The 16,442-nt window shown below is 40.3% G+C and overlaps 1 protein-coding gene across 1 annotated transcript in view; it reads left to right on the top strand.

Annotated features, from left to right (window-relative positions):
- The window catches only part of LOC139709818 (uncharacterized), a 49,568-nt gene that overhangs the window by 15,974 nt on the left and 17,152 nt on the right, over positions 1 to 16,442 (top strand). The window contains exons 2-17 of the mRNA XM_071621779.1: positions 98 to 202; positions 1,084 to 1,167; positions 1,897 to 1,989; positions 2,266 to 3,214; positions 3,581 to 3,783; positions 4,627 to 4,769; positions 5,700 to 5,759; positions 7,597 to 7,671; positions 8,738 to 8,755; positions 10,868 to 11,020; positions 11,823 to 11,980; positions 12,624 to 12,838; positions 13,131 to 13,360; positions 14,008 to 14,166; positions 14,788 to 14,917; positions 15,405 to 15,623. Coding sequence (XP_071477880.1) covers positions 98 to 202; positions 1,084 to 1,167; positions 1,897 to 1,989; positions 2,266 to 3,214; positions 3,581 to 3,783; positions 4,627 to 4,769; positions 5,700 to 5,759; positions 7,597 to 7,671; positions 8,738 to 8,755; positions 10,868 to 11,020; positions 11,823 to 11,980; positions 12,624 to 12,838; positions 13,131 to 13,360; positions 14,008 to 14,166; positions 14,788 to 14,917; positions 15,405 to 15,623 — 2,994 coding nt within the window. The remainder of the gene's footprint in view (positions 1 to 97; positions 203 to 1,083; positions 1,168 to 1,896; positions 1,990 to 2,265; positions 3,215 to 3,580; positions 3,784 to 4,626; positions 4,770 to 5,699; positions 5,760 to 7,596; positions 7,672 to 8,737; positions 8,756 to 10,867; positions 11,021 to 11,822; positions 11,981 to 12,623; positions 12,839 to 13,130; positions 13,361 to 14,007; positions 14,167 to 14,787; positions 14,918 to 15,404; positions 15,624 to 16,442) is intronic.

Below are 16,442 nucleotides of genomic sequence, written 5' to 3'. Positions count from 1 at the left end.
GTCAACTGCGGAAGACCACTGAGACATAACTCCTGAAGTATTTGATCTGCCACAGACATCCACGTTGACAATGACTGTTGACTTTTTTTTTCCACAGAGTGACGCCATAGGTTCGTCAGTCGATTCCGTCATGGAGGTCAAGCTTGAGGATCAAAGGCCAAAGTTCATATCTGCCTCGTACGCCGGTCCCGACGTTGTTAGCGTAAGTCGTACCTGTTATGTTGTTACAATCTGGATAACAGAAATTCGATATTCACTCTATTCAGATTTCTAGATGTAGAATATAAAATGTGTATCGTCTTAAGAAGCCCGTGAGGAAGTGCCAACAAAATAATGTGAAATCACATCAAAGGTCGCCCATTAATAGTAAATAATTGCTATAAGTTGCAGTATAACTCTACTCTTTATGATTTTGAGAAAACACAAACCTCCGAATAAAAAAAGATGTGCAGAAATGGCACCACAAAAATGTTTAACGTACAATTATTTGGAGGAAACCTGACTAGAGTCAGGAATTCGGAATCAAGTGTCGGGAGTCAGCAGTCAATAGTCAAGAGTCAGTAGTCAAGAGTCAGCAGTCAGGAGTCAAGAGTTATGAATCAGGAGCCAAGAGTCAAAAGTCAGGGGTTAGGAGTCGGGAGTCGGGAGTCAGGAGCGATACCGGTACTGCGTAATAGGCCTACTCGGTGCTTCAGCTCGCCTGTTTGCATAGTGTGAGCACAGACGGCCCGGCTTGATGGATGACCTCTGGGGCGTTGTGTGATATCATGGTATCATAATATTTTGTCATAATAGTGTTCCATGGTTATTTTGCTGAAGCAAATTTTGGTGTTGGAATGGCACGACATGAAATGGAAAATTTTTGAAAGGGAAAAGAGACGGAAGCAAATTCTCCACGAACATTGTTCAAGAAGATTTCAATGAAGATAAAGGTTAATCAACTGAAGTTTTTTCTTACGCAATTATTAAGCGATGCAGACAAGTTCTTTGCAAATGATTGTGTTACCTATAAAGCAATACTGGGTACTTTAAAACTATCAATCTGAACTGTAATATATATCTGATATTATGGCTTACTTTCAGTTTCCGGAGCAGCGTTATTCGAGGAGGAAGAATCTCAGAAAGATGAGCTTGAATAACAACAGGAGGATAGTCTCTTATCTAAGGGTGAGTGTACCGAATTTTTACCCGTGGAACCGATGTGAAGCAGCTTCCATGGTATGGGTTTATTTCACCAGGGCCCTGTTTCATAAATTGTTCGGAAGGTTACTCACGACTTTACGAACGACTTAAATATGGCAAGCCAATCGGGTTTCCTAATCATTGTTAATGTCAGTACATGTAGCTAAAAATAAAATTTGCATAATTATGATAATGATTATTCTCATGTGTTTACACACAGTTACATGTGTTTACACACGCTTTTAGTTGAAAGCGTATTTTTGTCCCAATGTAGATGAAATTTTGACATACAGTTGTACTTCATTGAAACGTAAAGAAAAAAAATCGGCACATATATTGGCACTCTATATTCCATTCGTTCGTAAAGTCACGCGTAACTTTACAAACAGCTTTATGAAACAGGGCCCTGATGTGCAAACTGTAATTAGATGTTGCCTCTAAGATGATTTCAGGAATTCATGTCGCATTAAATGACACACGTGGTGCCATTTAGCACTGGGTCAGATGTCATGCTCCGTCATTTTCCATTCTAGAGAAGGAGCTGGTCCATTTGTAATGATTTGTTATTGTTCGATGAAGCGATTATTGACCAGTTATATTGCAGGAGCACTACAGAAAAGTTGGCAAAGCTTTGAACTCTTCTTTGTGAACACAACATGAATGCTGTGGTATGTTGTAAAAATTATCTTTGAATAATTTCATGGTGTCTCCCAGAAACGGTTCCGAGAAAGAGGGGCGATGTGGCTGGAGGACGACTTGGGTGACAGCAATAACAGTGGGGAACAGCCTTTCAAGATTCGGCCAAAGGTGATATTGTAATAGTTGAATAACTTTGCCGGTTTATCACTCTATATACATGTATATCAATCTATTTTCGATTAATGTTCGTAATTTTTCTTTTGACTGCTTATGTTTGTAAACGTCCCAAACCTACACCCTGCTACAAGCTGTGCTTGATTAGACATATTATTAGTTCTGATTTATAGATGACCTTATTTGCAGTACAGCATTACGAGTTACTCAATTTTGATTGAAAGTAGATTGAAGAGATTGAGACATAAAATTATAAATACTTAATTTCAGACCCCAGGTCCGGTAGATATCTTCAGCAAGTATAATGAGATCGGTGGCCGTGTAAGCCGCGAGGGCCACATCCTAGACGGGCTCTACCCAGGGGCATTTACTTTCTCACCAACTCCGACAAGCACCCGGGTATCGTCCGGTCACGAAGCAGCGACAACAGAACCAAACGGCTCACAAGTTAATCCGGAAGGGTTCGAGGATGGGGATGGATTCCGCCTTTCCGCTGCTGTAACCCTAGGCCAGCGTCTCGCTCCGGTGATTGTCAGGACAGCCGGCGCCGGGGAAGAGCAGGAACTCTTCCAGAAATTGGAGAGCATGGCTCGCATAAGGGACGAAGGTGATGGGGATGTGGAGAAACCGGAGCTGCTGGAAGTGCAGTCCCTGACGGGAAAGTCGGACAGTGTGTCTTCCAAGGAATCCAGGAACTCCTCAGGAAAATCTGAAGGGAGCCGAGGAAGTCCTTTCGGGACACTCTCCCCAATGAAAGCCCCTCGCCCACCGGAAGGTCCGAAACCGGAGAGAAATGCCAGTCGATCGTCGAACTCTGTGTCGACCAGCGCCAAAGGCGAGACCGACTCTCGCCAAGATCATCTGCCTCAATTGCCGCAGGCTGGCCCTGTGGTCGGAAGTCCGAAACCCACGCCGCCTTCCCCGCAGAAGGATCTGAAACTTCCGTCCCTGACGGGAGACGGCAGGAGGCACCCGACTCTCTCGGCGAACGTCACCCAGTTGGGACACCAGGACCACACCAGCCAGGAATCGTCTGAATTCGGAAGTGACGAAGAAGAGGTGATCTCACCGGTTTCTACTCCCTTCCCAGTCAACGAAGATCCCAGGAGATCCCTGGAGTACCAACTCACCGTCGACAACGTTCTGCAAAGCAGGGTAGATGTGCAGTGCTCATGGGAATCCAACATCTTCAGGCTTTATGTGTGCTCCACGTTTACAGGTAAGACTGAACGGAGTGGTCTCCCTGCCACTTCTTTGGACTGAAAGAAACGTGTATAAAGAATGTGTCCGTTTTGAAAATGATTATGTTACATCGGTGTCCGATACACCAATGTGTGAGTTTGGGTCAGTACAGCTCCCCCTTTCTCTCTTTCCTCTTTCTGTCCATCAATCTCCATCTCTCTTTCTTTTTTCTCTCTCTATGATCTGCCTCCCTTTATCTATCTTTCTCTCTCTCTTTCTCTGTCTATGTCTCAATCTCTCAATGTTTATTTATGTCTCTATGTCTCTATCCATCTATTTATCTATCCATCTATCGATTTATCGTTCATTCTGTCTCTCCCTTTGTCTTTCTTTACACGTGTAGACTTCGAGGCAGAACGCACGATACTAATGTCCAAGACATTCCCTAGACTGCGGGCGTTCTGCCGGGAACGAGGTTTCGAGTTTCAGCTGACCGACATGAACTGGGGCATCAGGGACTTCTCCACCGATAACCATTCCTACGCCGGGAATTGCCTTAGGGAACTCAGGGAATGCGAGGAGGTGTCCCAGGGACCATACTTCGTGGTAGGTACAAGGGGGACAATGGACATATAAGGAGATCGTGATGTTGATCTCTGAAATGGCTGATAGAAGACTGTTACAAAAACTTAGCCCGATTAACGTCAGGATACCATTGAATGGGAAGACTGTCCCGACTTGGATATGATTATCAGAGAACCCCCATCTAAGTGTGTGTGTGTACTTGACACAGAGATCAGTGATAAAGTTGTACGCAATTTGTTACGGGCCGTAAAAAAAAACTTGTGTACAACTTTATCACTGATATATGTGTCAAGTACACACACAAATGAAAAATCAGCACTGGAGTTGACAGCCACCGATGAGCGTATACGTTGGGATTCACATTATCATTCGCTGTCCGGTGCTATTCGTGGTTTTCGAATGTACCCCAGTAGGCAGCGAATTAATCGGGCCACCCGTGAATCCCCACGCTACCGGGCCCTTAATTGACAGGTTCTGTAATGTACTCAGTTCTTAAGCACGCTTTGCTCACAAATATTACTCTTAACAACAACAAAGCTTGCCGGGGGCTTGCCCGACCTAGCAAATTCCTGCCTTTGGGACGTAATGGGAGGGAGCAGGTGAATGAAATGCTTTGTTACTAGGCTGTATAATAGAAAAGAAACATCCATGAATTGTAATAAATGACAGGAACGATCTATTCCAGATTATTCCTTGATCTTTTCAGCCTTGCCACGAAATAAATCTTTGTAATAATATGGTTGCGGAAGTTAAAGAACCAATCGTGTAGGGAAAAGATTCTCTGTAGGTTTTTTTCTTTTCTTTTTGTGATGTCATCATTATCACCACCATCATTATTTAGTTTCTTATCAACATCCTCCCCAGACCCTGATGGGACAAAGAAGCGGATTCCAAGCACTGTCGGACACGTTTCCCGTCGAAGATTTCGAGGCCATCGTAGCCACGATTGAGAAGGAGCGGGAAAGTTGTTTCTCCGCTAGAAGACCGTCAATCTTCCCGACGCAGAGGTCAGTGTTATGAGCTTCCCCTCATCAAAATGAGATTGAAGAATTGTTCAAAGAAGTGCCTCCCGTTATAACGAACACGGTTATAACGAAATTGTTCAAAGAATAAGGCATACATAACATGCAGTGCACCCCCGCTATAATGAACACGGCTATAACGAAATTCCCGTTACTACGAAATCAAAATTCAGGTCTCAAGATTATCATGTAAGTGCGTTTATAACACTATAGTGTTCGGTTATCATAAGATTTCGATATAACGAAAGAAAATGGCCGGTCGCGAGGACTTTGTTTTAACAGTAGTACACTTCATACGCTACTGTCGTAAACCAAGTTGTTTTAAAACAATGTAACTTGTATCGGCCATGACTGTGTGGAGGGAGGGGGTCTTCTAACAAACATGTAACAAGAAAAGATGATTCAATGGGTCATGTCAACGACACATCTATTATTTGTTTGTTTTCAAGCTGTAGTGGTCACCCTATTTCGTCTTGTAGAACTTTTTTTTTGTAGTCCTGTGTATTTTTTTTCTTGCCGTACTAGAGTGGAAATAGACAGATGTCCTATATTTATAGAAGGATTTCATTATAAACGCCTCAGTGAGTCCTGAAGCTGATGTAAAATATGTGACATCAAGGCGACGAGGTTCTTTCTTTTATCCTCATAATCTATCGCTGTCATCGAGAGCCTAAATAAACGAACAAATTGTTTGTGTAACTTATCCTAGTTTGGACTGTACTTAGTATCATTTCCAAGACGCTAGCACATTTGTAGTGAAGTACCATTATATAAAACACATAATAATCTGTGAATGTAATGACTACGCGCAGTGCATTACCTAGGAAAAAACAGGCAAGCTACCAAAAAAAAAAAGAAAAAAAAAAGAAGGAAAATTAAGCAAAGGCAAAGACTGTCATATTTTCTTGTCTGCAGCATCTCGGATGAGACGAGGAGTGGTCGATCAAGTGGAATGACGAGGAGTCAAGTACCAAGGTATGAAATGCCTGCTGAAAAAAAAAATCATGAATCATAATAATTTTTTTTTTGGAATAATACTGGTCAGTAAAACCATAGAAATATGGAAAGCAGGAACAAGGCTAATTTACCTTTAATAAAATGTCGCCATACATTGAAACTTTTACAATCTTGAATGTTCAAATATTGAATGACATATCTGGAAAAGTGAAAGCATAATTGTACCAAACTTCACCTTTATATCTTATATCTTTAAATGAGGTGAGACTGAGTGCGTGTCTTTCTGACACATTATTTCTTGCAATCTCTTCTTTATACAGTCATTTATGTTGTTTGTTTTGGACGATTGTGTTTGCATTGATTTGCTCTGCTGTTGCTGATGATTCCGCCTTAAACGTTATAAATGCATTTTACGGGAATGATCCGCATTCATTTAAAGTATACACAAAGATGCGAACTCTAAGTTATTGCTTGTGAGAATTTTAATATGTTTACATAGACTTTGAACCTATGATATGGACCAATCAAATCTCATCATGTAGAATGAGGAATTGTGAAGGTGTTTCCTTTTTATAAGTGCAAATTCTAACAGCGTAGTTTGATATGTAAATTAAAATCAGGATAGAAAAAGTTCCATCAAAATTGGAGATTGAATTATAAACTTCTTGAGATTGAATTATAAACTTCTTGAATGTTATGTGTTCTTGTTCAGGTCCGATTTTTACAAAACCTTTTCCATTCTTTTGGTTCACATTCAAAGTTAACTCGCATTTGTTTTATCATCGCACGTTAGAGAATTGTATCAAAGAAAACCGAAAGAACTGTACAATCATGATAAATACTTTACATTTAATGACATACCATGCTATCAGATGTACTAAAAAAAGTTGTTAATCAAGCTTGGTTTTAGTTACACTTTTATATTTAGTCACTTTGATTCAATGCGGATATACGTTGAGCAAGACTTATTTAAGATACTAATGTACTACTCGTAACTTTTCGTTTCATAATGTATGAAGTGTTGCACATTTTAATCGTGAAATAATACTTTTATAATTTTGTGTCATCTAACTTGAATTGTTAAGTTGTTGTTGTTTTTGTTTTGCAACGCCTGAATAATATTAACAAATGCCTTACCCGATGCCGACTTACTTACGCACGCCGTGAACATTGGTGCGCGTTGACTGAGTAACACCAGACTCCAAATCAATAAAGATTCAACATAAGATGCACCGTATTACATTTATTTATTCTTTCTTCCATGGAGCTTGGAAACGGAATAGACCCTGCCGTGACCACAGATTCAGCATTCAATTTACAACACCGTAATTATTTGCCATTGCGTTGTAGCCTCTTTCATTAACTCATTCATTCACAAAGTAAATTATGAATATATTACTTAGAAATTCAAAAGAAGATAGATAGAGAGAGAGAGAGAGAGAGAGAGATGTCCCGTATTGGAAGTAGACAAAAAAAAAAAAACCGCATAGGAACGAAAGAGAATGACAAAGAAAGAGAAACGAAACTAACATCGACACGTACATTCTATATTGAAATTGTGTATGTTGCATTTCGTACCTAAACCCTCCTTGTAAGTTAATGTACAAAAATTGTTTGTTTGTGATTTAACACTTCCGTTTAGTTGACAAATGCGTGATTTCTTGTCAAGTCAGAGTGCAATGTTAATAACAGAACATGTTTGAGTGTATTTAAATGTCTGATTTTATTTCGAATTTCTGCATTTCTTCAATGCCCTGTTTCAACGAGTCTTCTGTATTTTTCTCCTAAATATTAATTATGACCTTTTGTTCCTCCATTAATATTCCTATGACGTTTCTCTCTCTGCACCAATAAGGACCAAGCGTTCTTTTCTGTCAGGTGTGAATCGCATGATGCTAACAATGAAGGTATTTGGCGGGCTGGATAGACGGTAATTAATGCATTTTGTTGAAGATAACTACAAAGTCTGACACTAAAACTATCAGACTTTGAATTTTTTGTAAACCAATGATTCCCTACGTATGAAAATGTCGACATTTCTAAAATGGATTCGATAGTCTAATGGATATTTAAGTTTTTGATACAGGGATTAAAGATATCTAGGCCAATACGAACATTTTTTTTTACCATCAAGGGTTAGATTCTCTGTGTAATGAACAGGAAAAGTCACCTACCGATGTAGTAAGGCTCGACGCTCTTCCAGACATTAATATGATTTGATTAAGTGAAATCATGAACGATTAATGATTGCGGGCTGGAATATTTTGATGATATCAGCTTTTCACATTGAGCCTAGGATCAAGGCGTTCCTAGCTTCGCTCTTCTTTAAATACCTCACTGCTAGTTTATCGTTCACATGTCAGTTTGTAGGAGTCTCACGCTCCGATGTGTTTTTTATTGAAGAGTATTAATAGCTCAGAACGCATTGACCAAAGGCTACTCTGTATGTTGAATGACGTAAACACATCACGAATGCCGATGCACTCCAACACGAATGAGATTGATTGCCTTGTCTCGTGAATGAACACAATATTTTGTTTTCATATAATTATATGTCCTCTTGCTATCTTTGAGTATACAGTATTCAATTTGTTTGATGTCATCCTATAGTAGTATGTTTAAAATCAGATGTTTGCAGCCAACATTCCTATTCAGATAATAGTTACACGTCAGGATACCAAAGAAAGTGACAAATAGAACACTTCTTTAATTGTATGGCAAGCCGAATGTAGTATTCTTAATTTAACTGGCCTTATGAAATATGCAGATGAAATGGTCACAACATAATAAAATTATTGAAAGCTAAGAGAGTACGCTTCATGCAGACTGGAGAATTGAATAAAAATCGAATAAAAATGATTCGATTAAACGACTTTGAAGGTTATATAGATTTCATTGTTTCTGCTACATGCTCTGTCAAGCTGCATGTAAATGCTGTCCATATAACACTAACACTCGATACCTGTCACTCTCCAAACATGCTTCACTGAATGTAGTCGGACTGCCTCGTGGCGGTAAGTAGATGTTCATGGTATACTTCTATCATCACTGACCATGGGCCTGTGAACGGACTAACAATATTTAGATGAACTCTATCTTTCCCCTCAATGCTTTCTTTCCTGGAATTATTTTTTTTTTTTAGTAGTAGAGCATTCATTTGTGTCAATGCCGTATATGAAGAGAGTCTGGCCAACTCGGTTCTCGGTTTTGCGTTTTAAAGCCTATGATTGGTCAAAACTGGTCCCGTGATCTTCGTGGAACCATGTCGTCACCAAAGTGCGCTCATACGCAGTGCCCATTGTTCACTAGCCCTTATTTGGCTTGCTTTCATTGTTACGTTTGAGCGTACTCGCTAGCGTACACGCTAACCCTGTAACGTGTAATACGCTGCGTAACAACGTGGCGTCCAATTTAGCAGTTGGCCAGGGGAGCGTTTCATGAAGGAACTTGTCGGATAAAATGTCCGACAAGTCAATTATATCCGACAAGTTCAGAGAAATCAGCCAATCAGACTAAAGAATTTCTCAAAACTTGTCGGATATAATTGACTTGTCAGATATTTTATCCGACAAGTTCCTTCATGAAATGCCCCTGACTCTCTTTATACACGGCACTGATTTGTGTGTGTGTGTGTGTGTGTGTGTGTGTGCGTGTGTGCACGCATAATGTGTGTGGAAGGATGAGTTAGTGGGGTTCCAAAACTTTACTTTTTTTATTCGTATATATTGAAACGAATGTTTCGTGGGCTTGTATGGTATTTTGTTGGATGCCCTTTATCACCGGAGAAATTAGGTAGCATTCCTGAAGCAGACTTTGTGAGGGTCAAGCGTGCAGTGCCATTATGAATCTCAGAAGTTTATGACACCTGAGCTTGTAGATAAGGAATCTAGCCTGTACAAAACGTATGACAAATCAGGCTTCCTCGAAAAGGAAAGCAAGGGTGAAACGTCTGTAATAGTAATAGTTCACGTCTATAATAGTAAGTGTATTTATCTGTGATTCTAGTTCTCAGTGGGCTTCCAGACTTCTTCCTCTTTTTCCCCCTCTCCTATAGTATTTATAATGCTTTAATTAAATTTTCCATTGATGTTATTATTCCAGAGGGGCCCACATTCTACAAGCTCTGTCTTTTTAGTGGGTCTCTCCATTTTTCGCACTTTAAGCAAAGTTATACATGTACTATATTTCGATCACTTCTGTTTTTTTTTTTACTACAATGTATAATTACTATGTGGTCCTCCTCAATTGTTTTATATTCTTTTCGATACATAATGTTCTGTTTACCAGTTCTCTGTTGTCAAAAGAAGTGTAACTTATATGTTTTGTCGAAAAATGAAATAAACTTTGAATTGAATTGAATTGAAACGGATAGTTCTTGATATAATTGAGCGACTAAGATATCGAGTTTTCTTAATTGTTGTTTTCTCGTTTAATGATATCTCATATCATTATTATCAAATTGTCACAATTGCCTTACAAATGGCATTACAAACGATACACTTTATCGTCGGAAACACGTTGATATGAGAATCTCAAACAGTGAGTCATAAACGCCTTCTTCCAGTCAAAAGGTTTCCTTTGTGTGTGTTTGTTCGTTTGCAGGGGATGTTTCACTTTCTACTCATGACGTGCCTTTTTGATGTGATATCTCTCGTCATTCAATGTTTTTATTTTGTTTTGTTTTGTGTTTTAGTAATTGCTAGATTTACTGCATGGCTGGTATTTTTCTTAGTGGACATCGAAATATAAAAATCATACTGTCTTCCGGAGGACATTAGATAATGTCATCACCAACTGAAGCAATGTAACATTCCTTGCTTGGGCGATAGAATATATCCACTATCATGGTTATCAGCGATCTAATGAATTTCGATGTCCCCTCCAAACTCAGCCAATATCGTGCAAATATTGACCAACAAAGGAAAATAGTACTTCAGCTGCTGTGACGGTGCAACAAGAACAATAACAACAACTGCAACAACACGAACACAATGTAGAATCAAGATGGAGCACAGTGATGTACCTTTCGTCATTCGGAATGAAAACAACAAGGCGACAACAAAGAAGAATATTGTCTCTATCCATAAAACATAATTTATGTTATTTGCCCACCTGCTGTCTTACAGTGATTCAGACAAGTCTCCGGCTACCGACGGGCTGGATGATGGCGAGAAAGGCGCCACGGAGAAGGAGTTTGACGCCGACATCAACGCGCTGAAGACGTGGTACAGACGGGATGACAACAGCGAGCCGCCAGTGTACGTTCTTCAGCCAATCAGGTAACAAGAAATGAAGCCTCCTGATATCCCCATAGGAGGCTGCTTGTCTGCGTGTCGATAGTGATGTGATGCCGGGATAACGAGTGGGTGTGCGAAGTATTTGGTCATTGAAGACAACAGTAATTATATGGATAATAAACATCCAGTCGCACACAGCACACTTTCACAAATTCAAGTCGTTACTTACTTTAGGTAAATGTTATGTTAAAGGCTTTTTTTGCGGTAGGTATTTATAGAGTCACAAACAACGGATCGGAAAATATTGAAATTGGTCGCAGAATGTGCAGTCACCAAAATGTCGAGTTTTATGAAAGAATGACGATGATAATCATAATTCTTCTTCTCGTTGAGCGATGGCAATCATCATGTCACAATGCAGTACCCATTTAGGTCTATACTAAGGGATTTTGAGAGCTTCGTGAGAGGATGAATGGTGCGGCAAAGCAGTGCATATAATGACAATGCAAAGTTTGGCGTAGATGAGGTGGGTGCTCTCATTGCCTCATGTTAAATCCGCTCGTTAGTTTATATATAATTGTACACAATCCGACGTGTTATTTAAAAGCTTTCATGCTGGTATAGGCCTATCCGTGGAAGTAGCAAATCTTTGTTTCATTCAGTAATACACTATGTCAGTTTGACTAGTCTCAATTCGTCATCCGTCATATTCATCATTTCATTCATCATTATTAAAGCTTTACTACAGCTGATGACTGAGGTGATGCAAAAATACAGAAGAAAATTGCATTTTTTTTTCTCTCGACACATGAGTAAACCTGTGATGACGTCATCCCTTTCACAGCTCCCAGTTCCGTGAGATACTGAGCAACGACAAGCAGAGGCGATTACGGGCGAAGAACCAGTGGATCATCATGTACAAGCGCCTCGTCAGGTGCATGGCCAAGTACGCTGAGAAGAGCGTGTCGGACAAGAAACGTGCAGAGGGTTACCTCCAGACAGGTAAGAAAACAATTAAGGAGATGCAGTGCACTCTGTTATAGCGAATGCGGTTAAAACAAAATTCTCGTTCCAACGAAGAAAGAATTCAGGTCCCAAAATTATCGTCAGCATGTCTTCATGTACCTTACTGTTCGGCTATAGCGAAATTTCGATACACTGTACATATAACGAAAGAAAACTGCCGGTCCCGAGGACTTCGTTAAAAAGGGGATCTCCTGTATTGTGAGGAAACACACCAAAGTTTTCCAGCCCGTGGGATAGCGAGATTTAGATCTGCGACGCGAACGCTAAGACGACGTAGCCTCCCATGTTGGATGATGGAAACAGCTGCCTCACACATGTTCAGAACACCATTGGGGGGGGGGGGGGGGCCTAATTATATAGCGTCGTCTTTAGCGTTCGCGTCGCAGATCTGAAGCTCGCTAGTAAGAACAGTGGTCCGATGTGGGGGGGGGGGATGTAGGGGAGGATTTATAATATGTGACTCAATGTGCAGACTAGCTGACCTAATCTTACAATCTAAATACTCTTGCATTGTACTTTCTGTTATTAAAACCATGTGTAAATATAGTATCATTCAATATCATTGATGTATCTTAATGCAAATGTTGGATCCTTCATCACCCCTTGTCCAATGATACAGTGACGGAGCGTGAATTGGACCAGGCCGTGTTTTCGGCCAGCCCGAGCCAGCGGGGACGAGTGGCATGCTTCGTACGCCAAGTCAAGGACATGCGAAAGAACCTGCAGGACTTCTCCGCCAAGGACTACATCGACATGCACAACCTCAAGCCCGAGGTGGATGTGGCCAAATTTGACAGGGTCGAGGATCTCAGGAACGTCCGGGTGCCCCAGAATGTAAGGCTACTAACTGTACGTAACAAGGAAGGAAAAAAAATCAAAACAAAAACAAAACAAAACCTAACAAAGCAAATAAAAACAAATGAAAAATAAAAACACCAACGAATCTAAAGTAATTTTGAGTGGGATGCCATCAGGAACGAGAAAATTAGTGAATGTATGATATTCATGTTTGCCGGGCCACCGTTTTTTAAAAGGAGATATGTTTTAGTGGCCCAATTGGGCCATCAAAAGAAAAGTTAGTGTCAAGCCTTGGACACTCTCAGTTTGGTTTTGTGGTCGTTAACAGATTGGCTCCAACAACGTGCGCGAGTACAGCGTCCGATGGCACAAGGACGGTATCAGCCCGCAGGCCGACCGAAGCCACGCCCACTACCTGGACGGCCTGGCCAACGACTTCTACGAGGCGATGAAGACGCGACTTGAGCGAGCTATGGTCGACCACGTTGCCGTCACTGCCGCGACATCCTACAAACTCTACGAGGAGGTGGCGCAGCACGTCAACTTCGTACAGGAGAAGTAAGGATGACATATTAGAATTGTAGTAACACTGGACGATCGATCAGTAAACTTCCCATATAACAGAGTTCTAAGAAGATAAGTGAACCTTGCACAAATCGAAAAGTTGGCTAGGTTAAAGGTAAATTCTACCCCGATGAATATAAAACATTTGTTTTTTATGATTTTTTTTTTCACCTCGACGGAAGAATTTCATGAATTTTGAAACTTGCGTTTATTCTATTGTCCAAGTCGACATTCACATAAGTCGAAAGACTTTTCCGGTTCCTTTGGCTACGACTTATCAAAGGTTGGCTGTTTAGTATGTTTGTAATATAGGCCCTATGTATATGACAATGAAATAAACATATTGTTTCATTGTGTTATTCGTTTTTTCGACAAGAATACATGTATACAAGTATGTATGCATGGTAAAGAAGCAAAACAAACACGCCAGTCTCCCAAAATATCAATTTAGCCAGGGGTCCGTTTCATGAAAGTCTTATGAGAGACTTTATGAAGTGGATTTTACTTCTCTACCGGCATAACTACATTATGAACGGCCTTGGCCATTCTGAGAATTAATGTTAAGATTTTTCTATGATGGCTTCATGGAAAGGACCCCACGTTAGTACTTGATTTTCATGTGTGTTGCTGTCACTTTGCAGGGCGAGTACATTCTACGGCCGAAAGGAATGCCTTCAGCACATCAAGGACTACCTAGCGGGAAGCAGCAATCAGCCACTGGTGGTCTGCGGGCTGCCCGGGTATGGCAAGACGGCACTCCTCGCTAAAGCATGTCAACTCACTGGGGCCTGGTTTAAAAGGTTTGGACATACGACTCTATAGTACATTCATTACTCCTTCGTTAGAGCAAGAGGGTAACAAGAGACGAACATTAATTTTATTTCCTTCATAGGAGCATCCCGTAACTATTACGTGTGTTAACTACCGTGCGATATAATAAAAATGAGAATAATTATATTGACCAAGTCATACCATAGTAGAATGAGTGTATCTCCTCAAATGTTGCGTCTTGATATCACATGTACGTCCATTCTAAAACAAAACAGACGAACACGCAAGCAAACAAACGAACAAAAAGAACAGCAATAGTATTTAAAGACCATGCAAATATTTCAGTATGTGATGATTCTCCACTTGCTTCATTTTCTTTACTAAAATATGAGAAACAAGCATTACGATTTTCTGTTTTCCACAACCCACCTCATTTCAAGAACTGTCAGGATCCATCACGTCATTATTATCATTTTTATTCTCACATCAAAATTCTATGAAATATAAACATTATTATCATCATTTTCATCTAAAATTACATAACGTTTGCTCACCACACATGTTTATCGCTATTTTAGGGTTTTAATCTGCACCTAGGCTATTTACACTACCTCTACTAACTTTCTTTTTCATGTGTTGTGTGGTCGCAGTGGGGACGTCGCAACAGTAGTACGGTTTGTCGGATTGACTGCGGATTCGGAGAACGTGCGCGCGCTACTTCAAAGCGTGTGTCAGCAGATCGGTCACACGTACAGTATGGACCTCGCCACTGTACCAGAGGTAATCCCTTTTCACGGTTTGTGAGCATGCATTTCAGGTCAATGCATGGGTTTTAGATTTTAGTAATAAAAACAGAAAAAAAAATCTGTAATTTTCTGCTTCAAATATTATTTAGTAATATGATGTTGGACATTAAGCATGAGGGGATAGAGATGGAGAAAGAGAAACGCAGGGAAAGATAGAAAGATTAAAAAAGATTATATGGAAGAAAGTTCTGAAAGATAAGAACTAAAGATGAAAAGTGTTGTTCTTGAGTGGTTTGCATAGCACGCCACAGAAAGTATGTGTTTCAAGAATCATGATAACGGTGACATTCTGCCCGAACGATATGAAGATATTTGACATGGTCAAAACAATGACTTTTTTTAGCAGTTTTGAAGATGTGGTGGTGTTGTTCAAAGTTGAGTAGATTTCTTGTTTTTGTAACGAAATGGTTTTGATGCTTTCATATCTATTATGTTCACACCCACGATTTCATTTCTCGCAGGATTACCACGCTCTGATCAATGACCTAGAGGGTCGTATCTCCGTGGCTACGGAAGACCGGCCACTGGTCATCTACATCGACGGTCCCGACAAGCTCAGCAACGACCACAAGGCGAGGTCAATGACCTGGTTGCCGAGCAACCTTCCTCCCAACGTCAAGGTGGTTCTGTCGTGCACGACCTTGCCTGAGGAGAAAACGGACAGCTTCAAAGCACTGAAGGTAATACCAACTTAACCCACATCCGCATGTCGGGTACTGCAGTTTTTATAAGCTGATGGTGCCGAAGGCTATTTCACCCACTTTCACTGTACTGTGCGAAAGTTACCAGTCATTAATAGACTTATATCCCTGCTTATTTATGCATTTATCTCAATTTTTATTGAGTTTTCATCGAAATTCACATCTCATAGAGTAATAACACGGTATGAAGGTTTTGTTGATATTAGTTGATACAAAGTTCTTTGTGTAACACAGTTGTACAATTACAGACAAGAATATACTACAGGTCAGCTGTAACATATACGTGCCAGCACGCACTCATACCACCAGATGCAGCCATAATCATGAATAGTCACACGATATGATTATACCGAGACATTTGTCTACTCATATAACTATGCACGTGTTCCTTTTATCTTGAACCTTTCTTTGGTTCAGTGCAAATCAACGGCTTTCACTCTGTTCAAAGTCGAGTTTGACACGAATGTTTTCTTCCGCAGACTCTAAGACACTGGCATTGTAATATGATGTGAAGATAGTAATCATGATAACAATGAACAAAAATAGTGATAACGATCAAGATATCAGTCATAGGCCCTATCTACATTTCAATCAATAGGATCTTAGTAATGAAAAGCACCTCATACAAGAAGGTGAGTTTTTGACACGACGGTGTTTGATAGGATTTGAACCTTGATTGTGAATCCTTTATGCCACAGGGCCTACTTAAGTATGTGTACGTGTAATCATGAGCAGCTCTATGGTGTAGTGTATTGTGTCGTCAGTTATTCCATATTGATTCTATTTCCAATGTGACAT

The sequence above is a fragment of the Diadema antillarum genome, unplaced genomic scaffold (genome assembly GCF_040938485.1).
Source record: "Diadema antillarum isolate AM-2024a unplaced genomic scaffold, OU_Dant_1.0 seq00001472_RagTag, whole genome shotgun sequence".
NCBI lineage: Eukaryota > Metazoa > Echinodermata > Echinoidea > Diadematoida > Diadematidae > Diadema > Diadema antillarum.
Note: the sequence above shows the minus strand (reverse complement) of the source record. Positions and strands in the feature narration are given on the sequence as shown.